We start from the raw sequence: 27,698 nt of genomic DNA, 5'->3' as shown, positions 1-27,698 counted from the left end.
TTTAATCTCAGACTCATGTCCAGATGTAATTTTCCGATGACCTCCAAAAAGAGAACTTAACAATTTATAATCCCCGACATGACTGTAAGATACAGCCTCATACGCAGTGGTGAAATCCAGAGGGACACGGGCTGAGGTAACTGACACAAATAGGCGAGGAAGTAGACAGAAAACTGAACGAGAGAGTGAAACGAGAGGCAAAGGGGACCAGAGAGGGGCCACAAGTAGAGCTAGGTTGTCATGGAATGATCTTTTTTTCTTCTTAAGATTGTCGAGTCAGCACTCCCGGCTATCCTCTGCATTGCAGAGAGTGCCCTGCTGATTAATTAATATCGACTTCAGACAGCACCTACCTGGGCCCATCTGGATGCTCTCGCTGCACCTGCTTTCGCTCTATTTACTTTCAAATTAAGTGTGCAGGGACGGGCTGAGATACGCGACAGACACCAGTCTACTTGATCTGACTGTGTGTTTCTCCCTGACCAGTGCAAGCACTGCTGATTCAGGGATGAGAGGCCAGAATTTTGCTTCTATGAGAAGAACTCAGACTTTAAGTAGCACGAAGGTTTTATTTTCTTCTCGTAAATTAATCAATGCTTCCAGTCCCTTTAAATAAACTTTACAGACAGAAGAGATGATGAGAGGGAAACAGAGCGACGTTGATTCTACATTATCTTTGCTTCAATCGATTTTAATTTGGGTTTTGGGGCTGTACCTTACCTTCTGGTTGAGCTGACTGATGCTCTGTCTGACCTCCTCTGTCTCCAGCAGCAGAGTGGCATGAGTCTGTGTGGAGTCTGGAGAAAAAGAGGAGGAGAAAACATTAAGTCGTACAAAACGATTTTTTTAATATCAATATGAAACATAATGCTGATGTGTGACTCCAGAGTTAATAAATGGTTCGAGGAGAGAGAACCATGGTGTATACACACCTACATACCACGGCGGAAGCAGGACAACTGTTCCTTTGGTCATATCAGTTATTCAAGATGATCAAATGTGTGATCAAACTTTACTTCCTTTATCATTCAGCCTCATAAAGCGCTGTTCTATCCGGATTCCTTAAAGACATTTCACCTCGGTACTACTTAAGAACACTGTTATGCTCATCTGCCCGAGATCAGGTAGGCTATAACAAAACAATGGAGAGATAATGCAGCTGTGCCACACGTCACAGTGATATAATAAATAACGGCTCCGAAATGCACATATCTCATTTAATTGAATGCCTGTTGCCACAAGGAGAGTTGTGTCTCTTGTGAGGAAAGCAATCAAGAACATACGAACTGAGAAACAAATAAACAAACTGCAGGCAATCCTCTGGGAGGCACTGTAGGATGGACAGAAAAACAGAAACACAAAAAAGAAAACTCCGTATACCGTTGTGCATCTCTGTCTCCAAAGCACTCACTATACCACAGTAAATCAGTTGAACTTCAGCTGAACTGAACTGGATATTCATCCCCGAATGATCATCAGTGAAAGCTCAGCTCAGACGATCTGTCCCCTGCTTTGACCTCTGTCGTCCTTTAACATGTTCTCTGACTCCTCAGACACCTGGCTGTCATGTCATTCCTCTGCTCTCTCATATTTCCCCAGAAGGAGGCAGGGCAGCACTGCTGTATCCACCATTTGAACTCCTGAGTTTGCCTCCAGCCATCTGGCACCCAGGTTACCCTCGCAGCTGGTGGCGGTTTGCCTTACCTTGGGTGCTGCCTCCTGTGCTGGCTTTGGGCCCGCTGTGCTCCACGTTGAAATGGAACGAGTGTCCATTGTCTTCGATGCCGTCTACAACCCTGGCGGGAGGGGCGAATAGGAGGGAAGCCGGAGTTAATGTAACAGTAGAGCTTTTTCAATTATCACTGGAGCCCACAGACGACCCAGGAATGTGCCATGAGAGCTGCTGCTGGCAGAGGCCCATGTGGGTTTGAACATGAGGAGAAGAGCCCAGTCTGGAGGGGCGGACACCTGAGCTCTCTGAACCAGCACTTACCCATATCTAGGACTTACTGGATGACTTAGGGATACATTATGAATACAGATGGTTGGGGCAGGAGGATAAGGTGCTCTGGTAATGAAATGCAGTGACATCTGTTGAAATATGCAATGCAAATACACTCCATTTACATTAAGTGGATGATGCAGGATTTTGTAGCTTGACTTTAGGTGTCCATTACTGCAGCACCTTACTCAGGTCATCTCAGGCATTTGAAGGCTATCAGGTCTAGGGCAAATATATAGAGTATAAAATTAGGGTAACACTTCACTTTACAGGTCCGCATATTTCAAGGCAAGTAGGTGGTAATTACCTTACCGTATCTGTCAGGTAAAAACAGGGCATCTAAGAAAGATATGAAGCTGGGCTTTACCTACTATTACAAGGCTTAGGTGCAGGATCCATGCAGAGTTAATATAAAATCAATGTGGAGAGCATCAACACGAACTAAATGACTTTTACTAGACCTAATGTTTATAGTTGGTCCCTAGTGGTCCCCAAGTTGTCTTATACTTTCGATTGAAAATGTAAAATGTTCTTGTGGAGAGATCCCCAAATTGTCTTCCACAAACTGAGGGAAAACACTGCATGAAGCAGAGGGGGCACTGCTTGACAATGGGAAGATGGGACAGTAACAAACACAAAGAAACAGAGGCATCAAGTTAATGAAGCAGACTATTGTGAAATGGTTCTAAGGTAGACACACACTTTGGACGCTTTGAAATGAGAGAATTTCAGCCTCTTGGGAGAAACAAAAGTGTTTATGAAGGAAGAGAGACACTACGATGTTGCTGCTTATTATATTTTATATGATGATATGATGATTTGATGTGTGGAAAGTGTTATACAAATAAAGTTTGATTGATAGTACTAGAGATATTGCTATTATATTTTATTGCAATACATTACATTAAATGGATGTTTGCATTTTTCTATCTAGCCGCCAACTTCCATTTAATTAAGACTTTGATACATTTTTGCGTGTTTTGAAGAAGTGATGATCGCTCTCACAATACCTGGGACTAAGATCTGGGGGTCCAAAGCACGTGACTGTTGGGATAAGCAGCTTTGTGGGTTTCTGCTCAGCCCCTGACTCTCCCTGGGCTGAAGTCGAGGCTGGGGTCGCAGCAGGGGTGCTGTGCTCTCTTTTCGATGGTGGCTGAGGGGATGAGCTCTGCCCGAGGAAGCCACGGCTGAGGTTCGGCGAACGGCAGCGCCGCAGGGCGTTGAACTGCCGCAGCTCATCACCCAGGAGGTTCCCCAGGGAGGTACGGCGAACGGGGCTGCTGAAGCTGGGCAGCAGGAGGTTGCGACGGGAGCGGGTGTTTGGTGAGAGGTGGAAGCAGTCATCTTGGTCATTCCCCTTTGTTTCCACGATGGAGGGGAGACGGGGCTCCTGCAAAACAGCAAAAACAATGTGCAGCATTAATAACTTTACTCTTAAACGTGAAATTACAATTTTGAGTGCAGAATGGTGAACTAATCTTGAAAATTGCCTGATATGTGTTTGCCAAAATATAAACCCTGAGGAAATGAAAATATATTAGGGCAGAAGTACAACTGGGAAATAATGGAATAATAATTACATTTATATTAGAATATCTTAGAATATTTGAAAATTTAATTTAAAACCAAATTCAGAATGCCACTCACAATACCTCTCCTCATTAACACATTTCACGAGCAATCTTGCACATAATAACCCTATTTATTTTAAAAGCTGCTGATAAAGGGCTGTTATTGTGTCATTTAGATTTTAATGAGTTACAGCTGATGATTTTTTAATCACATTGCTTCAATCCTGTTATAAATCTATTATGCTTTAACCATGGCTTCCTGTGTGCATGCGAGTAAAAACAATTGGTTTCGCATTAAACAGAACTTTTAATATTAGACAGAGTGAGCAGTGTAAACAACATTTGAATAAAAATAAGGTGGGGCATACAGCATACAGTAAATAGTGAGAAAAGTAGCTCATAAGGTTTCCCGTTCGGAGAGCCACTGACCCATTTAGGGAGCTAACTCCAGGGACTGAACTGCTCTCTCTGTTCCAAATGAGTTTCAACCTGTAGGGGAAGTCCTTGCACAAACTCCCCCCCGACAGTAATCACCAGCAACACAGCATGCTCCAGAAAAACACGGGAGCTTTACCTTCAAACACCAGACACATCTTTCATGATAATTATATTGTAGTCCTGCACGCTCCAAATGAATTTAAAAGCAGGTTTTGTCAATTTATTATAAGGAAAGAAATGATGACACTCTGAGAGAAGAAGGCGGCTGAATTGGAAGGGAACTCACATGGGAAAGCCTGGGTGACCTTGAGAACCTGCTGTGGCCCTGCAGGAACAAAAATAAAGCAACAAGGATAACAAAAGACACACCGTCAGGCAAAACGTATTTATTTATTTAACTCTGAGTCCTCTTCATTAAACCTTGAAAAATGTAAATGAACCCTTGCAATGACATCTTTGGGAATGAAAGGTGGCCTGAGGAGTTTTCTTGTAAACAAACTATTGCGTCTACATGCAGTGTTACTCACCACAATGCACCGGTGTGTCGAGTGCATTTCTTTATTCATTATACACTCGCTGATTTTTTAAGTATTTTGAATCTGGCTTTGTTTACGTCTGTGTTTACTAGCTTGCACCTGTTGATCAGTGGAACAGTGTCAGACATTGCTCGGGCGGTGTAGTGCGTCATCCGTGTGCGTGTGCATCCTCACAGGCGTGAATGGAATAAACAAAACTTGAACACACTCATAAAAATCATCTCCCCCGGCTACTAGGGGTCAAATTCTCCACAGGGAACCTTTGATTAAATCCACTGATGTATCTGCATCCACAAAACTGTGTAAAATTTTAATTAGTCATTCACTAATTCATCCACAGGAAGTTGTTTCCCTTTTGCTTCTATTCAAATTACCTCGTTCAACACAACCAATCCTTTCTTTACACTCGACTGCAGGGAACCCAGCGAAAAGTTTGTATTTCTCATGGCGTGTGAAGAAATCGCTAGCAGTTTACCATTAATCACCAGCTGGATGGCAAATAAAACTGCGGTAGTGTGAAGTCTTTCCCTCATGTGTGAAAAATGTGCTCCTGATGACATAGCTTAATGTGACAACACAAGCTACAGTCTGTCGCTCCACATAGAGCCGGTAACGCTCCTTGAACGCAGGGAGCCAATTCACTGAGGGTACACATAAAATTTAATCCTTCATTGAGGCGTAATGCTGAGTTCTGAATCATCACCAATAAGAAACAATCAAACCGAGGCTGTGAAACTTTGCATCTCTTCAGACTGTGGTGCCATGTGAGAGGCAGAGGAGACAAATTCTCCTCATAAGGAAAACGAACCCTGGAGCGACACAGAATGATTAACTTGCCAGCGAGGGATATTGGTGCTAAATTACGTTAATTGAACATCAATATCAATTAATGGGGCACTGATGCCACAAGTGTCCCACATAGCAAAGCCAGGACTTAATTGAGACACTTTTTTTCTGTGACTCACAAGTGTGTAGACTTGTGCTCGCACACACAGAACAGACATTTGCCTCTATAAGACCTACGCCTGCCACCAGGTCTGCGTGCAGACTAAAGATTTTTAATTAGATAATTTTATTTTTGACATTATTTTTTTGTGGTTTTGACAGTGGAAATAGATCCCTTTTGTCCACAGGGGCCTCCAAAATCAACAAAATATCGAAGTTCCTTGTAGCAGCTTTAAATCTAGGATCCAATTCATGAGCCCTATTTGCACTAGACTAGTGTTAACAGGAGACCTCATCTGATTTGAAACCCACCCAAAATTACAGTCAAGGCATCAACAGAACTTCATCAACGCCTCCAGTTGTCTGACAGCAGAAAAGAGGTGTTCAAAAATGAAAAATGACCCCGAATGCATGGGACTAATATCACATGACACCTGCGTTTGGCGAAATATGGTGCGTATTTTATAGGGGAGTTTTTACTTCACATATCACAGATATTGCAAATTAGCACAGGATTAAGATCACAGATGATCTTTACAATTATTGCAAATCACTAGCGGTCCCTAGGTAATACTATCCCTTGTGATGGGGCCATAGGATCTGTTCTTGTTGCTACAAGAATCTAAAAAAAAAACAGTCTCAAAAAAACTGATTTAAATCATCAAACTATGGATGATGTTTACATCGTGACATGATTCGAGGCTAAACACTCCTAAAACATGAACCACCATGTTCAAAACCAAATGTTACAGTGTTATAGAAAATAAAGCACGGTTGAGCAAATTGTTGGCTTTGTTTGTTGCCACAAATGCATTTATAAACTGGTGTTGGTGGGTAATTTGGGACAAAAACCACCTGGGACAGTTGATGTGACATTTATTTTGTCATCTCCTCTCTGTACTCTGTCAGCCCACTCCTGGTTGGTATTGTTATCCCATCCAACATGTCAAAAACACTGAGCTCATCTTGTCTCCAGCTTTTTGTTTTTTTTTGCACTCCCACCACTGGTTACCATTTGTGCCTTTATCAACTTTGCTAAACTGTTGTTGTCATATGAAGCTCCAGAGGGGGTTGTGTCCCTATAACTCCTGACCGACCAGCTTGTTCTTCACACTCCATGACTACTGACTGCTTAACTCTCCCTGTGGCGACATGGTCATTACAGTCCAACAAATTTTGACTCAGTGCTGGCTCCCTGGTGGTGGACTGACCTTCCCACTCTGCCCCAGGACAGTACAATCACAGTTTATCCATCAAAACTCACTACCCTTAAGAAATAAGACTCTTTGACTAAGTGCATACAAAAATCATTTAACCTGACCATAAAGCTGTGATTATTATTTTTTTGGCAGTTTGGTGGAAGCCAAACCAAGTTGTGAACACTTATTCACATTTATTTACACATCCAGCAGTAACAGTGAAGCATTAGCATTTATGTAGAGTCTGTGTGTTTCTGGTCCAATATTCACTCTCTTTTAGCTCTGGTTTTGGTGTCTGCCAACTCTTGAGGGAAATGCTTCATCTCATGAACAGTGGTTGTTATTGTTGTAGTCTTTTACCGTTATGAAATCTTATTGTTGTTGTTGTTGGGGTTGCTGATGTTGTATAGTGATTATGTATCGTCTTGTAGAGTTAATTTTCTTGATATGTTGTCTCTGTTTCGAGCTCAGTGGCCACAGATGTAAGTGTGCTCATTGCTAACTCTGGTACAGCTAAGAAGTTGAGTACTGTCCCTGTTAAAATAAATAAATAAAATAAAATAGAAAGAAATATCCAGCTCTTTACGACTAAATCTTTAAATATGTTCTCCAGCAGTCTGCCCACTGGTGCTGACAGGAAGTGTAACGTGGGCTTTTAGAGCCTGTTCACTAAAAAACAGTTGCCCGCTGTGACTCAAAACAACATTGAGAGCGGTGACAGTGAACTAAAACAGTTAAGTAAAGGGACAGACAGCTGAATGATGAGGTGAAACTATAAAGATGATAATTCTCTGTAGCTTCAACACTATGAGTGACCCCTTTCTAATCTAAATTGTTATTTGACGCATTATTATTGAACATTGATAAGGCGTTTGTGTGTTTTTTTTGCATTATTAGATAGTTGGTGATTCAATTTATTCAAGTTTTAAGATCCTCATGATAAGAAATTGCGCTGAAATTATAACAATTCAAGCTTTAAAGTCAACTTGATAGCAGATTGAGGGTCCAAAGCTTTGGGATGCTGTGTAAACTGTTTTAATAGGTGTTCCCAAGCCCATGTAGTATTATACTTTATACAATCAAGTGTTTCACAAAGTGGTGAACCTCGCCCCATCCTTGCTTGTGAACGACTGAGCTTTTCGAACAACTTTCCCAGTCTTTTGTTGGCCCTGTCCCAATTTGTTTGAAGCGTGTTGCTAGCGTCCCATTCAGGATCATCTTTTTTCTTTTTTTTTTTAAATCAATGACGCAAATGAGGTAACACATTAAATATATTGTCTTTTATTGTCTTTCTTTTTCTCACTGCGTCACAGCTATTTTGGAATCAGTGTTGCGGTAAAGCCTTTACGTTCTCTGCCAAAACAAAGAATTTAATTGACATCACTTCAATAAAAGTTTTAAATTAATTATAGAGTTGACAAAAAAATCCTAATTTTCCATCTGGTAGTCTGTGTTTTCCCCTTTTAGATAAGATAAAACAATCCCATGCGGATATCTTATACTATAACAGGCATCCCTGCAATCTGTTTCTTTGGCAGTATTTCACTACATTTGACTGATTGCTGCACAGTCAGCATTAAATTATCAAGTATCTCTCGAGTGTAATGGGACATCCCATCCTGCAGCAACCCCCACCTCAAACCGCCCACTGCGAGGATATGGATGACACCAGTATGACTTTGTGTGTGTACGTGGGACCTGACAGCCCGGGCCAGGTAGCTGAGCACTCCTTCATCCTGTCAGGGGGGCGCCGGTGCCCTGGCTTTGTGCTTGAGCATGAACTCTGAGCAGATGGTGTGAGAGATGTAGAGAGCTCGTGATTCCCCACAACCCAGAGAAGCCTGCTCGAATTAGAATTAAAGTCTGTAATAACTCCAGTCATGTAAGTATGCTTATGGCAGATCTTACGCATAGATTTTGTCAAGTGCCAGATTTGATCTATGATGTTTCTTTATGGAATGAAACTAATCAAGCAGAATCGGTCTGTTTTTGAAGCCCTCATAAATACAGTTGAAGTTGTTTTCCCTTAGCCTGACTGACAAAAAGACATCCAGTAATTAACACGCCCAGATGTTCTGTCTCTAATGTTCCAAAACAAACAACAACAAAAACAAAAAACCTTCCCCCGAAATGAAAAACTAATGAGCAACAAAACCTTCAGACAATGGGGAAAGGCCTGTTGGAACCAAGAGGAATGCTTAAAGCACGTACCAAATGCTTGAGACTGACAATACAGATGAGAAGTCTTCGGGGAGCTTTGTCAGTCACACATCAACGACGTCGTGGCATTAATTTGTTTTGATTGTACGGTTCAACAAAATGCCACGCTCAACGGCCACCGTAATTCCATTTCGTTGTTTTCCAGATGTATCCTTAAACAGATTATATAACAATGCCTGATAACGTGGCTACATGTGTAACAGCAACAGGTGCGCTTATTCCACAGACGGGAGGATTATCTTGCCTTACGTAATGCTTTCTTAAATAACTGTGAGGGGTAACAGGCAGTGCCGAGAGAGGAGGTCGGTGTCTGGGTGTAATGTCATCCTGCCGTGCTTTGGGGTGGCAACAGGCAAGCGATACGGCCGCCTGACAGTCGCACCCACGCATGGTAATTGGTGTGACAATCAAGCCACCAACAGCCCCTTTGGTCGCTGTGGTAGAACAAGTGTCAAGGAGAGTGACAAAGGCACCTTAGGGGGCACAAATGTTTTGTCTGGTGTGTTGTATGCTCTGTTTCATGGTCAGACAAAGGGTGAGGTGCTGGAGTCTGCTGAGATGCAATGTCAAATGGAAGGGTGCTACAACAATAGCCACAACAATCAGGTATCTGGGTCCATTTCAGTTAGTAAAAAAGATCAAATGTGTAAGATTTTATGCTTTCTTATGCGATTTTAGTATTTGCCCTCTATAATCGAAGAGCAATGGCTTATTTTTTTTATCTTTTGCACCAAAGTTTAACCATCGTACAGTTTAAAATTAATTGCAGAAGTGGAAAAATACTAGTTTCTCACAGCCCCAACTGATAAGATCTGCTGATGCTAAAAAAACACTAAAACTGGATACATTTATGTCAGTCACTGCTTTAAAGGGCCTACTTATGGTGGTTTTTTTTTTTAACAATACTTGTAAATGTTTTAATTATCTTTGATTGTATTCATTAGTTGCTCTTCTTTTCTTTGTTCGTCCTGTGTTTTTGTTTATTGCCTCCACCGTCTTCCTCCAAAAAATAGCAAACGTATGAGTAAGACATTGGGGAAGGTTTGTGGGATGGTAGGCTCAGGTTTAAGCCTACTGAATTAAAGTTTTGATAAAAGTATAAATACATGACTGTGACAGGCTGAGAAAAAGGGAAATCTGATCAACGACAGTTTTGTTGTGTGAGTGTGTGATGCGTTACCTCGTCCTGGCTGCCCTCACGCAGGTTGTAGGTGAGGTTGTTGTGGATGTCGGACGCGAAAACACTGGCGTACTCGGGGTAGAGTTCCAGCACCTCTCTCAGGCCACGCACACTGATATACTGGAGGTCACAGTAGGTCAGCGCCTTCACGTCAGCATTTGTCTTGATCACCTGGTCAGTTCCAGGCAGATCAGACCCAATCAGGTCCCCTTTTCCTAAAATCAAAAATTAAAATATTGACTTTCTTGCACCACATTATACTTCATTAACACCTTAAATATGATTCTGTAAAGGAAAATCACATACCTAATATTGCCAGCACCATGCTGTCTTTAAGCACCTCTAGAGACCCAGAGCAGACAAAGTAGTTGGCATGCAGCGCGTCGCCCTGACGGATGAGGTACTCCCCAGGGACGCAGAAAGAGGTTTTTATATGGAGGGAGAGCGAGCGTAGGCAGCCACGACTGGCCCCCTTAAAGACCGGCAGCTGGAGGATGTCCTTATTCAGATGCATGGCGATGTCGGCCCGCAGCTCGTCAGGGAAGTCGTGCAGGAGCTGGGGATGTGTGACAGATGTAATGAGGTGTGACACTGATTGGTAATTAGGGAATGGATTGTGTTGCCACCAGTTAGCCCCTTTTGAATTTCAATAGGATGTCAATTACTGGCGTTCAGGCGGCCGTGTGCTGTGAAAGATCATAAACAAGTACAGCTGGAGAGCATTCTGAATGGATTGTGGGACAGATTTCAGTGCTACATGTTATCTAAACATCGCCCTGAAGTTTGTTGAGGGCAGACAGCAGCATGTACCAAAGTATTACATGACAAGGACAATGAAAGGGACTCCTACCTCGTTGGCATCTATACCATTGTTGACAGACCATGTGGTCTGGAAGTACTCCAGCATGCGTTGCTTGAGCTGCTGGGGCAGACGGTGGACACGGATGAAGTCCTTCAGGTCCTTCATGCGCGTGTGGTAAAGAGAGCGCCTTGAGTACATGCGCTGGATGATGGCCGTCACGTTACCGAAGACCAGGGCGTGCATCAGCGCTGTGTGAGAGACAGAAACAAATATGATGAAAGACAGTAAATGGTGATATAGAGGCTGGAAACAATCTGATGGCTGTTTCATGGCTGGTTAAATTGCAACAAAAGAAAATAACTTTTTGGGGTTATATTTACTTTTCCCACTTTGATATATTTGATATATATCCCTGCCCAATCATCTACACTTATTTTTTATCTACTTATTGATCGACATAGTGACAAGCAGTCTGAATACAAAATAAACACAATAAGTATCTTCTGGGTTTGTTGCACCAATAATTGCCATCTCAGCTAAAATAATCTGTGTATTGGTATATAAAGATGGCAACAAGCTGCATCTTAAAGGCCAGCCAAACCATCCAACCCACTTCCCGCTGAATTCCTTGCACGGGTGTGCCGAACAGAGGCACTATTATGCCAGGACACCAGAGGGAGAATGTACCCTAGTGTCAGACGTACCGCCGACAAGCATGGTGCAGATGGAGAAGATCTTCTCAGCATCGGTGTTGGCACAGACATTGCCAAAGCCCACACTGGTCAGGCTGCTGAGGGTAAAGTAAAGGGCAGCGATGTAGGAGCTGCGCACTGTCGGGCCGCCCACCGTGCTGTTGATGTACGGCGTCTCTAGACGTTTGCCCAGCTCATGGAGCCAGCCTGGAAGGAGAAGCCAGAGCATGAGACACAATAATGTCCAAAAGTTATGATTCATGTCATCTTTATGTGTGTGTGGCCTCGGATGGCAGTGGCAGGATGGCGCTGCAATGCTGATCTTAGAGTGTATGTTGTGTGTGTGTTTGTGTGTGTGTGTATTGTGTGTATCAGAAGGAGATTTCCAGCGGTGTCAGGAGGCTGGCATGTCGGTGCGGGACAGGGCAGAATTAGATTGCTCCTCTAGGGATAAATAGGGCCTAGTGCTAATTAGCAGGTATGACCTAACCTCCCTGAGCATGCACAATCGCACGTACACACACACACACACACACACACACACACACACACACACGCGTGGACCAGATTGGACCCGATGGTTGATTTCGCTGTGTGCAGGATGAAACTTGTCACTTGTTTAGTCATTTTGGTGGTTAAAAAAAAGAAGAGCCAAATCATGTCTATCCTCTTTGATCTACTCAGATTTATTTATAGAACAGAAAAGCCTGTTAGTTTTTGCTGATGGGTTTTTAGTGTTCTTCATGTTGAAGGATTTTCAAACAGTGACACAAACAAGACATTACTGCGCTGCTTCCCACCAGTTATTTTTTTTACATCAGCTTTTGATCTGATTTCAGACACTCCTCATTAGAGTGCCAGAGCATGCTGTTCGCCACCATCTCACCACTGAACAGAACTAGACATCCCAATAGGTGAGCCGTGGCTATTTATAGCTGAGCGGGAACACAATAAATGTCTACTCAGTGTATTGGCAAAATCTAAAGTCTTTTTTGTTTAAATGTTCTGCCTATTTAAAACAAGTAAACGACTGACTTACATAGCACCTAATGTAACTGAATCAAGTCTGGATAGTCAGCACTGTGTTTAACTTATGAAATTAACAGTTTAACAAATATCAGATTAATTTCCTGTCAGACGGCACAGTGAAGAAAGCAGATAAGTGACAGTAACAATCAGTTGGAGCTATTACTTCATTTATCCTTTACAGAGAAAGGAAACATTTCCCGCCCTTGCTGGATGAAGTGTAAACCCATCATGATGTCAGCACCGTTTTAAAGCCTCAAGTTTGGTCATATGGCTGTAGCCATCTTGGTCGCGGACACGCCGTGGTATCAACTCACGAGATAGCCACACCCTAAAGCATACCCTGCTTTTAAAGCAATCACAATTTATAAAATGAACATCATGCTGTATTGAAGAAGACTTGAAAGTAGTGATTGAGACCATATACTCATTAGGAAACTTTTTACTGAGATAATAAATCAAGTGAGAGGTAGGGTCATTTTCTCATAAGCTTACATACAATCTGACCTCTTTTTGAAACCAGCTGGCCATTAGAAAGAATGCAGGTCTACAGCGCTTCCATGTTGGCTTCAATTTTCAGACACGGAAGCCCTGTCCATATTTTAAACAGTCATACTCGGACTCACCAGTTTCCCAGGTCTCATTGGTCTCTATCTCCTTGCGGCCAATCATGTACCAGATGCAGGCCATCCAGTGTGCCAGCAGGGCAAACACAGACATGAGTAGGGTCAGCACCATGGCACTGTACTGGGAGTAGCGATCCAGCTTCTGAAGCAGGCGAAGGAGGCGCAGCAGGCGTACAGTCTTGAGCAGGTGGACCAAGGAGGTCTGAAGAGAAGAGGCATGGTGCCAGAGAAAAGTAGAGATAAAGTGAATCCCTCTGCCTTGTTATATCTGAAAACACACTTTGACTGTACATATACTGCATATACACAGCTGATTATCACAGCTTGTACTGAACTTTTTTTAGATTGAGCAAATGAGCTTGTCCTGTGTACATTTCACTGTCTAGGGACAGGCATAATAGATGCAAGGTATTTCCAAAGGTTTTACGTTTCAGGGGATATTGGTGTGCATCGTAAATCATCAATTTGCTGCTTGCGTCAGCATTCACAGAGGGCAGTGAAAAAAACTAAGGCTGATCATATTATTGTCCAGTTACACTCACCACTGTGATGTTGAAGGCATACAGCAGGTCAAAGGGCAGGGCAGCCACCAGGTCCACAAAGAACCAGGTGGTGGCGTAATGAATGCAGATGGAGCGCGACTCATACACCACCTGCCCTGATTGGCTCACATAGGTGGTGCGGAAGTTCAGGATAATGTCTGCAAATACAAAAGTTGAGGTAATTTTCAGAGAGACAGAAGACAGTATAGACATAGACATATTCACTCAACTGGCTGATAAAATGAAACAGATTGTATACAGTGAGGAACGATGGCAAGTGTCACAAGCTCACATTTAGTCTCAGTGGTGATGTAAAGAACGCCCAGCTGGAAAATGTCATTGTCTTAAGGCATCCATATGGATCAGCGATTTTGATAGACCGATCATCTGACCTTAGTGTCAGAATGTGGCGAGCACATAAGAGGCAGACCTCTGGGTGTGTGTCTGATGAAGCGAAACCTCATCTGTCATCCAAGCTGTCGATATTTGCAGAGATGATGGCTCCTCACTCAAAGAAGGTTAGATGATTGTTGCAAAATTGAATAAAGATTTTTGAATTTTAGAAAGCACACGGGGCAATGTGCAGACCAGCGTTAATTGCAAAAATCATCAAAAATGAAAGGGGATTATTTGTTGTTATAAACAAACAGAGTCTTGGTAGTGACAACGTGAATGAGCCTTCAGAAACAAGGAGAAAAAAATGTTTTTTGTCTGGCACAGCCTGTGGCCCAAGTCTTTGTGCCAAACTGAGGGACTCACATTTACACTTGTCAATACTTGAGCGCATTGAGCCACCTCAATTCATCCGTTGGGTGCTTTCCTTTGGAGGTTAACCAGGCATAAGGGTGGGAAATGTATTGCTATTATATCGTCATCGTTACAATATACTGTCTCAGATTCTGGATATCATTATATTGTGTTATGGCACAAGTGTTTTCTTTTCCTGGTTTAAAAGGCTGAATTACAGTAAAGTTATACATAATTATATTTTTGAACTTACCAGCCTGTTCTACTTGTTTAACACTTGCCTTCACCTACTAAGTCATTAAATCCACATAACTGATGAGTATTCATCAATAATCTCATTGTGTTAATGTTTTGTCAAAGTACTAATAGTCAACCCCTCAACATTATCGCAGCATTGATATCAAGGTATTTGGTCAAAAATATCAGTAATAGTAACGTTTAAATTTGTCACCCAGTTTGTTTATTTATGAAGTGCTTCGGAGGAGATTTTAAAATATCAAGATTTATTATATTTGGCCACATTGTAGAGCCCTAACCAGGCATCACCAACTGGGAGGAGCCCTTTTGCCCTCTGCTACGATGTTTTTTTAATGCGAAGTTTTTCCTTACTCGAATCGAAGGTCTAAGGACAGAGGATGTGGTTCACTGTACAGATTGTAAAGCCCACTGAGGTAATGTGATTGTGATTTTGGGCTATATAAATAAAACTGATTTCATTTGAACTCTCAGGGGAAAAGGACGCTTGAAAATGACCCTCACAATTAGTGGGTTGAATTGGCCTGATGATGGTCCTAATTTGTTATTAGTTGAGTGCAGCAAAAGCACTCTATGTAACAATCAGAAAGCCACAGTCACTTCCTCCAACACTCACCTATAATAAAGAGCATTTCCACAACAATGTCGCTGACGATGGTGGAGCGTGCAGCTGTGACGTGCTCGTCGTTGTGCGGTGTGAAGCTGACGTTGTAGGGCACGGTGACAGCCACGTAGAAGGTAGCCAGCAGGATGAGCCAGTCCCACAGGGCTTTGGATACACTGTAGTGGAGAAGAATGAAGCGCGACTTCTGCACTCCCGTCACCTTGTACTCTGGCATCGAAGGCTTGTCTATCATGCCCTAGTGTAGGAGCACAGAAATATCTATCACACACTAGCAGCCTCTTGAATTTCAAGCTTTGAGTGATAAATATACCAAACACGCAAAGCACACTAGAGAAGCTGCATAAATGAATAACTTGATAACCAGATGGTCACGAGGTGGAGTGCTGTGAAAATAAATGATAATCAGACGGACACTGCAGTGCCAAGATTTTGCAGAAACAGACAATATAAATGTCAACACCCTCTCTTGTGCTCTGACCGCTGACGATTCAGTACGCTAGGCAACTCAAGTGTAACAGACATGGTTATCTATTCTTGACAGCCTCCTATAGACAGTGATAAAGCGTCTAAACGGCCATGCATTAACATTACACAATGGGGGAGATAGGACTGGGGTCAGTGAGGGAGAAACGTATTACCAACCACGAGCCCTGATAATTTCATACATGACTTGGCCTTGGCTTGGCTTCATCCCTCCAAATGCCATTAGTGTTTTAAGTTTCAGGTGGTAGGGTACAATGGCAGCCGAGCCATAATAAGGAAATGAGAGGAAACAGAACCATCGGCTGCTTTTATTTTTGAAAGTCACTTATTCATTCCACTCATTTAATTTTTTATTGAGAAAATCCAATTGCGGAAAGTATGAATTGCTCTCGCTGATGAGGTGGGGAGTCCATTCGGAACATAATGAGACTGCAGCTCTCCAAATGGAGGCCATGCACTTGGCGCATAATAGCCTTAACCATGTTTAGGAGACAGGGGGAGAAGCTATTACCGTCGACAGTGGTGAGAGGGAAACAGAAAGGGGAGATAAATGAGCAGTAATCCACCCAGGAACAATGTGGCCACTTCACAAACAGATCTGGGCAAGCAACAAGGAGGCTGGTTAATGAAGGCTTAACCTGAGATGTACTTGTAAGGGCTCTGTAGCTGCCTGGCTGGCTTGGAGGAAACTGAGAGACTATTTGACAGTAATTGGGAGAAGATGGATGACCTTTTCTTGTAGTTTAAAGAGAAGAGAAATGCCACACAACAGTCACACACTCCACTGTGTGAATGAAGGAAACATGTACAAATTGTTCCCAGTGTGATGTCTGTCAGTGCACTCGTATCTGAGTATATCTGTCAGATTATGGCTGCTTGACACTGGACATGGATTTGTGGTTGAAAGACACGTCCCTCGGTCAGTGGCTTTTCTTTGGCTTGAAGGGAAATCTAGAAGAAAAACCTTGCTGACTGTCATCAACAGCTGTGGCCGCTGTAATGACAGTGCAAGCAATGTCAGCAAAAGCTGGACTGTTTTAATTTGCCTTACATCACAGAGGTCAGGGCGCCCACGTGACCTTTGGTACTTGAGGCGGTCAGCTGAGCACATCCCAATGATTAGAAAAGAAAAGCCCAGTGCTGCGCGGACACATGGGACTGCATGTCACACAGCTACAGCTGGTCTTCGCACTTCATTAAGTCATACTGTGGCCCGGAGCTTACTGTTCCGAACTACGTCTCCCAGCATCCTTTGGGCTTTAGCGCTGATAAAAGCCTGTCCTTGATGGCAAACACGCGGCTTACAATGTGATGACAGAATCTAGACTATTGCAGATAACACACAGCCTTTAATTCATATAACAAAAGATTACTACTAAACTTTTTTCTACGTGATTGAGCAACAATGCAGCAGGACTACAACACAATAAACACTGTAACAATGCACTCTCAATTGTCCAGTACTTCTTACGAGCTTCTCATATCACTACACAAACAGTTTCAGCTTCAACAATCCCAATTTTCACCTACACTAAAATGCGTTACAGCAAAAGACTGAAGATAAACATTCACTGTCTGAAAGTGTTTTTGTTTGTGAGAAAGGCAGAAAATAAGGAGAAAAAAAGAGAGAAAGACATGAGAGCTCAGGTCAAGGACGTGAACCAGAAGCTCTGGATTTCACATTTTAATGCAAAAAGTATTTGCATTAAAAACGCTCCAGATTGCACTATTTTTCTCTTCCATGGCCCTCTGACAAGTGCATTAAAGTGAGAGGAGGCACGAGTGGCTCTCCCCTGGGAAATGCTTGAAATCAATTCAGAACTACTTGTCAGTGTGCCTTGGATTGGTTACAGTAGCTGATACACTCATGGGTTGACAGCATCTAAACTGCCAGAACAGACGAAACAAACAACTCAGTCAGAGCGTTTGTGTCTTGGTGAGGAGCCTTCAGAGAAAGAAAAAATCAACTTGAACACGTTTCTTAAGGAGGTGATGGTGTATGGACTGAAAATAAACGCACACTAAGTAATCCCAAGAACATCCATTTGTAAATGAAACCTCCATGTCCAGGCTTTCAGGTCTTACACCGGTGCAAGATTTATGCACGATGTCTATGTTTTCTCGCAAAAAAATAGCACCATCACTTTCTTCCTCGCCTGGTAGGCCGATGGGCTACAAATAGAGATCAAAATCAAGTGTGCTGTGGAGGCAGAGGATCAAATTGTTAGCTAACTGCTCCTGAGAGACAGACGGAAAGAAACAGAGAGGGGGACAAAGTGAAAGAAAGATGGAAGAAAGAATGGGAAAAATATAGTCGAGGTCAGAGTGGGAGGATGGCAGTGGCGGAAGGAGTATTTTGATCCATTACTTAAGGTAAGGTAGAAATACCACAATGTAAAAGTAGTCTATAGCAAGTTAGTAAGTCTTGTATTTGAAATCTAAGCAGTATTATCAGCGAAACATACCTGAAGTTTCAAAAGTACTCAATGGTGCAGTATTATATTATCCCAATTATCATAGATTTTTATGTAAAATCCCTAAATGTCACAGCACTAGTGCAGCAAAAAGAGCAGGATTACCCTCCGATTTACACTGCAAGTATACATAAGTGTGAGCATTAAATTGCAGAAAATGTAAGTCTTCGAGTTAAGACCGAGTACTTGAAAATTGAAGCACTGGAGGTTGGAGGTAGGTGGAGGGCTTCAGTATTTGAGCAGCAGCAGGAAAGAAAAAAGGAAGAGGGAGAGATCATTTAAAAGTGGAAGGAAATGGGGGCTACAGAGTGACAGATAGACAATACGAGGAGAGACAGCAGGATCCAGAGGGATGAAGCCTAAAGGAGATGAGGTTAGAGTGACAGATGGAGGAGAGGGAGAGGAAATGTGTGAAAGCGGCAGAGAAGGCGAGCGAGGGGTGCTTACAGCTGAAAACATAGCGAGGGAAGCTGAGGGCACTGACAAGGATGGAGACGACAGAAGAAGAGAATTTTAACATTGCCAGAATTTTCTCTCGGTTTTTCCAATAGTAAATAACAACTCTGTGAATGCTAATGGCTCCCACATGCAACACTCACCAGTGTTTGCTTCGAGTCAGTTAAGCTAACTAGAAACTTATTAGCTTTTTCATAGTTTATGATAATTAAACGAGTACAGCGTTATGTGTCTTACTTACCCGAAAGCAAGCAACCAAAACTGCCATCACTTCCTCCATTTCTTTTGTCTTTTGTAGCGAGTTTAATTCGGCATTAAATTTAAGCTAGCATACTTAATTGGCTGCTGTTGCTATGGTTACGTACTGATTAATATAACGGTTTCTGAACATATTTTAGTCCTTATTCTTGAAAAATATTCCACTTTACTCCTGGTTTCCTCTCTTAATTTAATCTTTTCTCTCCAGGTATGACTGTACATTTAATTTTTTGTTGTTTAACACCGCTTTAAGGATGAATTCATTCAAAATTGAGATAAAGTAGGCCTAACAGGTGCCAGAGCAAAAATGAAAATTGACTTCCTTTTCTAACATTTAACATCAGACCACATTATTCCATAACTCACTGACTCTATGAATACACATTAATGAAAGCTTAATGACTTTGTATCTGTTTTTTAGACTGGTGTTACCCATAAGCAAAGTAACACCAGTGACAATATTAACAACATGGCTGCCACAGGGCATCAAACCACATGTTGTCAATCATGTAAAACATCATGTAATGTTTTATTTTTTATTTTCCTATTTTCTTTTTTAATGATAATTTTGTTTAATTCTTTTTCACCATATCTTATTGTTTCTGTGGTAATGTTTTATGTGTTATTTTATGTATTAAGTGTCTCTTCACTCACTGTAATTGTTGCCTTACAGTTTGTAAAACAAAAACTAAATCATGTAATTGAATTCACTTGTATTCTACTTCTTTCTTTTTTTTCCTTTTTTTACAATTCACTAATACACTAAGTCACACCAGTGACATCAACTAAAAGCGAAAAATGTGTAAATTTTTTTATAAATGGAAAGAGACAGCGGACATAACCATGTCCTGTCTTCATAGTTCTGCAGGTAGAGGGTAGTAAAGTGATGTCATCAGTGTGATATTTATTTACAAAATAATAGACTTTTATCACACGGTAACACCAGTGACTCCAGGGGACGATTACTTTCACTATATATTTTTTAATATTTATTTGGAATTCTATTTTTTGTGTCATTTCCATCATACACTTGATAGTTATGTATACATTATTGCATTTGAAATGGTAGAAAAACATGGTTTACAACTCAAAATACGCCACTTTTCTTCTATACATGACTGTGGAGACAAGTGGTCGCTTTGAACGTTAAATAATTGATTAAAAAACAAACATTGCCAATTTGATGGCCCGAGCGGCAGTAATTGTTCAAATAACCATCATTCTCTTTCCATAGAATGACCCTATAACAGAATATGTTTATTATGTTTATGCCTCCCTAACGTTTTCTTCATCATTTTTCTTTTACTGTCAACAGCAGTAACTTCACTCAGATTTCATATTGTGTTTTTATGTTTCATGAAGTGGCAATTTAGGAAAATAAAATGTGCCATCTGCAGTCCAGTGAAATTGTGTTTCATAAAATCACTGATGCACTTGTGGAAAATGGCTGTTTTAGAGTAGCTGCAACCATATTGTCATGACACAACTCGTGAATTCTGGTTCCTATCGACATGATTATTAAGACAATGCAGAGGGTGAGATGTGGAGAAAAGCTCTTGCAGACAATCAAACAAACACTAACATATTAATCTCGAGTGTGTTGTATGTCATTATTGCTTTGAATCTCATTCCCGTGCAATCTGCATCGTATCAGTGGTGACAGATCTGCAAGACAGAGGTTTTCCAAAGTCACTGATAGAATCACAAGGCGCAGTCCAATGAGCTGTCAAAGACCCAGAAAAACAAACACCTTACAGAAGCACATCCGATTAATATTCTAACTGGTGGATGTTTTTGTTTCGGCATCCTAAACATGCTGGTTGCTTACATATTTAATATGCTGCATCAACATGGGTTTGTTCTGAATACATGCTGCTGCTGGAAATGACTACGTACTGTACGCTACTGTCAGTCCCTGAAGTTACAAATAAATAATGTCAAATTGTAAGCTGTACAGTAGTTTGTTCATCTGTAACCTTTCTGTCCACTTGTGAGGATGCATTATGCACAAGCTACCTTGGACAATAAAATCCTTTCAAATGGTAATCCTCCTGGTGGGAGAGGAAGAATGGGGGAACAGTAGATGTTATGGAAAAGTGTAACTTGTGTGTGAAAGTGTGAGAAGAGAGAGGGAATGAGAAACAGAAAGCAGTCTGTAAAGACTTTAACTGATTCTGGCGTTTCATATTCCGAGATAATTTTTTTTATATCTCTACTGTAGATGTGAGAGAGAAACTGTGAAAGTGTGAAAAATACAGTCTCACGCTGCGAGTGCTGGAATAAAATTTGAATGATAAATACTGCGCATCTGATTCTGATTGTGTTGACGTTTTGCCATATGCTCGTCTCCGCTCCCCTCAGAGGGCGAGCCATCATTTACATGTCTCGTGTTTTTATATGTGTGAATGTTTTTGTGGAAGTGCATGTGCGTGGAGCAGGTGTGTGTACGGTGTCAGTGAGCAGAGCCATCTGTAAGTAGGTGGGACGGGAAGCAAGGCAGCAGGAGGTTTGGCAAACAGGGGGAGGTGTAGCACATTGATTCCCACGAAGGCACCCGCGGGTCGGACCTGAAAACAACAGCAGAGCTTTTCTTTCGGGCGGCATTAAGGGGATGCAGGTCAGCTGCACACATGTTCATATGAGGATATTAATTACTGCTTCTTCAGAAAGCATTGTAACTCCAGTTTAGTGAGCAAACATGAGTTATTTTACCTATCAAGTAACCTAAAGGGCTTGGAAACTGAAAACCAGCAAAGAACTAGCAGCATGCACAAATCACCATACATTGCTTCTGTCTCTGTCAAAAAGCTGCACTTGAACACACCACAAAGACTACAGCTGACGGCCACCTAGCTGCTGGACACACTGCAAAAACTAGGGCCACCAATGCTCACCGACAGCTCGTGTGTCAGGGCTCTAATGCTTATTTTTTGGGGTTAAACCTTTAATAATTTGGTTTACAAAATGTCACAAAACAGAAAAAATGGAAGTAATTTCCCAAGCGTTTCCCTAATCCCAAGATAACCTTTTCAAATAGCTTGGTTTGTCTGACCAACATGTGTGGCGATTTTTCTCTTTTATTATTATTCTCTGGCATATAAATGCAAAAAATTGGAGGTTGTCTTTTCTTAATTCCTGAAAAAATGTGTTGTCTGGCTTCCACTCCTTTCCTCAAGAGGAGATGAAAGAGGTGATAGTCTATAACGTAGCTGCAGAGTTGGCAAACACATTTTCCCATTCAGTGGAAAATGAAAGCATTTTTGAATAAGAGTAAATTGTCCAAGAGCCAGTTTTTATGTGAAATTCTCATCATGTTTTTGCAGGTTATTAGCACTAAGTGTATCAGCGCTGAGGAAGGGAAACATTCGATTCATGTAAAAGGCATACCATTAAAAATTATAGAAGCAGTTGGAAAATGAGAGAGGCACTTTGAAAAAGAGTGCTACTCTGGTAAAATGTTATTGGTCATCTCTTTTTTAGTGCTTTCAGTGCTTCAGGCGCCTAAAAGGTAAATGAATCTCTTCAGAAATATGCAACAGCCTTTTTATCCCACGTTTTTCATTCACAAATGCTAATATTAGCCTTCTAAATCGCACACGTCTCGCTGGCTTTCAGCATTTTTTCTTTTTACATTTTAATTTACCCCTGAAAAGTTCTGAATTGCTTTAAGCCCCCTGGGATGAAACATCACATTGTGAAGGACAGGTTTGAGTACAGACCCAGTTGGTAACTGAGCCTCTGCAGGGAGATTATGTCGAAATAGTGCTCCGCTAGAAAAACTGCTCCCATTTGAGAGCAAACAGGAGCTCATTCTCATGAATAACATTGCTTGGAGTGTAACTTTGTTATTCAAAGGCAACAAAAACCTTTGTTCTGTAGGAATAAGTGGAAGTGAAACAGACCAAAGCTGGCCTTTGTTTGGCCACAACAAATGGCCTCTTCAGGTACTCGAACCATGAACACACTTGAAAGACAGATGAAGGCAATTCACAGGAAAATGGCACACTTATCGAAAAATGGGTGGAAATCCATATGGGGTTTGTCATACATCCATAGGTTTTCCAACTGGTTGAGCATATGTGAGACCGTACAGAAGCAGTGACACAGCAGCCACCTTTGGACGCACAGGTGAAGGTAATCTAAGGGAACATGCTGACGACATAATGACCTATATCCTGGAGCTCCCACTGGCGAGGTGTTAACATGTCCGGACAGTCCCCCAAAAAAGTGATAATGCTGATGCGTCCAGCTTCCCCTTTGACCAATGACCCCTCACCGTCTGTGACAACCATCTTGTGTCTCCCAGCAGCCACAGTGACCTTGCTATTTGTCCTTTTACAGCCACCAAACAACAGATTTCATGTAAAAAAAAAAAAATGCAACAGAGGCTAGATTAAAACCATTCAGGGGACTTAAAATAGAAAACCCATCTGATGAATGTTCCACTGAGATAAGCCACACTCGAGGAATCTGGGTCAAGACTTTCCTTGTATTGTCTTCCTAAAAAACTCATCTTTCAGATATCAGCATTAATAATTCAAGCTCAAGATCGAGGGCGCTGCATGTCTGAGTAAGTCCTGACTGGCTATTTTCTTGAAGCATATTCGAAACGAGACACGTCAAAAATACAATCACGGCCACATCAGGAAGTACGGGAGAGAGGTAAAAGTACTCACGCCACCCAGGTTGACCTCTCTTTTGCCTCCCCTCGAGAACTGGCTGGTCAGCTGGTACAACATGGTGCGTCCGCGCTTCCTGGCCTCGCTGAAGTGAGTGCCGCTCTTCCTCCTGTGCCTCTTGTCCTCTGAACCTGTCGCACAGATCAGCGCATTGTCAATAAGATCAAGAAATTTCATACTTGAGGAGGACGGTGTGTCATTTAAAGGCCCATTTTCAGGTTTGTACTTTTATTTTAGGCGTCCAATAGAAAATGTTTACATGCTTTTAAAGTGCAATATTTAAGAACGGACCATACTGCAAATATAGCCTCTAAATGCTGCTAACTATAGCTGCTGTTAGCTAGTAAACTCAGTTAGCAGTGCAGCTAGCGAGCGGTCCTATTATTAGCTGAATCTGCCTGGACTTGGAGCTCAGAGCACCAGGTGAGTGTTAGTGCTGTTTACTATTGGACTAAACTGTCATTTCTCATATTCTGTTGATAATTTCAGTTAATTCTTGAAATCCTGCTCCTTGAAAAAATTCTTACATATTACACCTTTAACACATTTTTCTCATACTATCCATTTCTGCATCATTTCTATTCATCGTCTGTCTGCACGCTCCGTTTAAGTGCCTGTGTCTTTAAGACCTCCCTCCTAAAAAGCTCAGTCTGCTCTGATTGGTTTGCTCTCTCAGGCCTGAGCAGGCACAACCCACCATGTTCCTGCATCAGGTCTGCTCAAGCCCCCAGGAACATCGGCAGGTTTTGAAGCCAATTTCACCTGTGGCCAAACCATGTAATTGCAACATTACGATGCACACTAGCCTTCTCCCATAAGATTACATTGTGAAAAAAAGTGGCTGTAAACGCTGGCTAAATTGTTGGGGCGTCACAACCTCTGTGAAATGACTCATTTCACTATCAGAATTTGATCCTTTCGTTCCGATATCATTTGGAGCGTCTAGACAAGCCGCACCATTAAATTGTTTTATTCACCGTTAACAGAGGGCTAATCCGGAAGACTGCGGCTCAGCCAGTGGAGGTCTCTAGTGCCTCGCTCTTTGGGCTGCACGACACAGAAGGGATGTGGCGGACCTGAAGATTTTACACCCAGGACTTTTGTGGCTTCATGCGCCACCGAGCACCTCTTATAGGAATAAACAGGGCTTCACCTAGGATGCTGTATCCAGATTCCCTATATCAGACCCATGACTCCACCGGTGTTTTTGTATCCTTGGCCGTGCTGAGGATGGTGGCTGTATAGTTTTGACATCACCATCTTATGGAGGATCTGACAGCTCATTTTCTGAGCGCAGGCTGTGTGCATTTCTCCAGGAATTGAGGATTTAGATTGTTTCACAGTATTTATAGATATATATTACTAAGACCTGCTTTGTAATAAAAAAAGACATCGAATTCTGACTTTCTACAATATTGGATCTTTAATGATATGCCTGAACACTGTCCAGGTTTATATTCTGACTATTTTTTCCTGTTAAGAGTCACACAAGTCAATTTCCCCTGGCACGCTGCTTGATATTTGCGGCAGACTGTGTCTTGGTTCCACTTGAAGACACACCGCTGCCCAAATCAAACTCCCCATTGCAAAAACATTGTCTGAGTTCAGTGAACGAATGGCAGCCCAAACAAAGCGGCTGGGCAGGATGTGACAGTGATGAACAGGAGAGCACGGGGAAGATGAAAGTCGGGGGCCAGAGGACGGCCCGCTCGTAAATCATGCTCAAATAAGCAAATAACGAAAGTTTTTTTTTGTAAATGGGGCTTGTAGCCTACCCTCCTTCTTGCTGTTATGGTGGCTCCTTCCATGACTGTCAGTGATGTCCTTGAATGAGAAGAGGAAGAGGACCATTTCGCCTTTCTCGTTCTTTATGGGCACGATGTCTAACAGACACCAGAAGGCAGCACCTGGAACAAAATCAGAAACATTCGTTCAGTGCTTATTTTTCTCTCTCTCTCCTCATTTGCTGAATGAATGCAAATCCTCAACAGGCACATCCCGGCCTGTGATTTCTCATGTCATGTCAGCTTTCACCATGTCTGAGCCGTGGATAATTGTCAAGTATGGCACAGCCTTTCTAAAAATACACGCCACAAACTGGATATGGATCATGTTCGGGAGGAATGAAGAGAAAGAGCAAGCTAGAGGGTTGGTTATAACGAGTCGGGCAGGAGAAGGAGCGGCATAGATCCAAGACCTTGCCATAACCCAGTACGCTCATTAGCAACCCTGTAGAAACTGTGCTCTGCCACCAAACAGATGTTTCACATCTCCCATAGTGTCCCCAGTGTGCGTTTGTATGAGTGTCTGTGTCTGTGTGTTAGGCATAGACAAGAAGAGAGGGGAAGAAAACAGTGTAGATGGTGTTTTAGCACAAGGCTGTGGGTGTAAATACAAATAGAGAGAAGCTATTTGTGCTCGCAAGCAGCAGGCGCACACTTGAGGACTCGTGTGTGTGTGTGTGTGTGTGTGTGTGTGTGTGTGTGTGTGTGTGTGTGTGTGTGTGTGAGTGTGTGTCTAGTGAATTTCCTTTAATGTCTGACCTTATCATGAAAGTCCTGCTAATACTGTAGCAGTCATGAATATCTGCCGGCTGCTTCTATTTCTATTTCGCTCTTGCGTCTGAAACGGCATTATGTTATTTTTTTGGCCATATTACAAATGATTGTGTCTTTACCCTCATTAGTTGCAGTGGCATTGCCTTATTTTTACTAACTGTACTATGAAAAAACACTTTTCAGCAGATTTGGTAATACATCAGCATAATTAGCGGCTCACACACTTTGAGGCTGCAGGTTTGAGGGAACATAATCCTCGTGTGCCAATCAGAGAGGCTTAAACGGTGTTGTATGTTCTCTTTTCTTGCATGACGTCGTTTGTCAGAAGGCTTAGCTAGAAGTCAGGAGGAATGAGTTGAATGAAGGATTTAAGCTACTGTAATAAACACACAAAGAGGCAGTATGTACAGTACTTTGCATGTAAGTATGAAATATGTATTTGAGGGTGACTTTAAGCTTTTATCCAGCAGAGGGGTTAACTCCCTTTAGCACTTCTCGCACTTAGGTTCAATGAACACGACCTAGCAGCAACTTTTCACTCTGATGGTTTTCTACCAATAATAATTTGGCACCAGCTGTAACAAAAGAGCATGTGCTGCACTGCTGACCTGCCGAATTTAAAATTCTGCACCACCGTGGTGATTCATGATTCGACGAAACTGTTCAGCTCTCATCTAAAGATAAACGGCTCTTCATGATGTCAAAGAGAGAGAGAGAGAGAGAGAGAGAGAAAAATCTCACCATTTAAAATATTACTCCGAAAACTGAACAGATGATCACAGCCTGATCAAAACAGAGACGAGCCTAAGATAAAAGTCCTGCTATTTTCTCCGGCTCATAGAAGAGTTTGATCAACTGAACAAAAGATAAAATGACATTAATTGTCAGATGACCTTTGTTTTTTTTTACTTCTAAATGAAACAAACTATGGCTCAGATCTACAAAGTTATGGAGAAATAGGCTTCCTCAATGTCCTCAGTAACACTTCATTTTACAGGTGTGGAAACTTCATGGTAAGTAGGTGGTAAATACCAAGAATCATATTTGAAAATTCTATGAAATTACCCCCCAAAACTAACTACAATAAATACCTCACTCTATTGAAAATCACCCCAACATGATCAAATAACAATATTCTGCTAGCCTACCCTTCTGCTGATCATTTTATTCTAATTTCCAACTAGTTAGTCTAACTTCCTCTCAGCAGGCCATTAAATTGAAGTGAGTTAATGCAGCTTATTTTCAAACCACTTTCTGCAGGTCAGTTAAAGTTATTTTTTTTTTACCATTTACATTTTCAGCAATTATCAGCAGGTCAGTCCAACTTTGGAAGTATTTTCTTAACCTTCCCTGACTTGATTCATGATTCTGAAGTTGTATTTGT

The 27,698-nt window shown here is 41.9% G+C and overlaps 1 protein-coding gene across 3 annotated transcripts in view; it reads right to left on the bottom strand.

Moving 5' to 3' along the window:
• kcnh4b (potassium voltage-gated channel, subfamily H (eag-related), member 4b) overlaps nucleotides 1–27,698 on the bottom strand; it is a 42,078-nt gene that overhangs the window by 2,303 nt on the left and 12,077 nt on the right. Inside the window, exons 3-15 of one of the 3 annotated variants that reach the window (XM_084342419.1) lie at nucleotides 25,532–25,663; nucleotides 23,754–23,887; nucleotides 15,398–15,641; nucleotides 13,780–13,937; nucleotides 13,238–13,439; nucleotides 11,598–11,792; nucleotides 10,942–11,141; nucleotides 10,398–10,647; nucleotides 10,092–10,306; nucleotides 4,298–4,336; nucleotides 3,013–3,392; nucleotides 1,705–1,788; nucleotides 721–797 (exon numbers count right to left, since the gene is read on the bottom strand). In XM_084342419.1, coding sequence (XP_084198545.1) covers nucleotides 721–797; nucleotides 1,705–1,788; nucleotides 3,013–3,392; nucleotides 4,298–4,336; nucleotides 10,092–10,306; nucleotides 10,398–10,647; nucleotides 10,942–11,141; nucleotides 11,598–11,792; nucleotides 13,238–13,439; nucleotides 13,780–13,937; nucleotides 15,398–15,641; nucleotides 23,754–23,887; nucleotides 25,532–25,663 — 2,310 coding nt within the window. Of the gene's footprint in view, nucleotides 1–720; nucleotides 798–1,704; nucleotides 1,797–3,012; nucleotides 3,393–4,297; nucleotides 4,337–10,091; nucleotides 10,307–10,397; nucleotides 10,648–10,941; nucleotides 11,142–11,597; nucleotides 11,793–13,237; nucleotides 13,440–13,779; nucleotides 13,938–15,397; nucleotides 15,642–19,060; nucleotides 19,154–23,753; nucleotides 23,888–25,531; nucleotides 25,664–27,698 lie in introns of those variants that run through there. The other 2 variants (XM_084342417.1, XM_084342418.1) reach the window with 2 other exon arrangements.

This window comes from Pagrus pagrus (genome assembly GCF_965226575.1).
Source record: "Pagrus pagrus genome assembly, chromosome: 21".
NCBI classification, from domain to species: Eukaryota; Metazoa; Chordata; class Actinopteri; order Spariformes; family Sparidae; genus Pagrus; species Pagrus pagrus.
The sequence above is the reverse complement of the archived record's forward strand: the minus strand, read 5'-3'. Positions and strand labels throughout refer to the sequence as shown.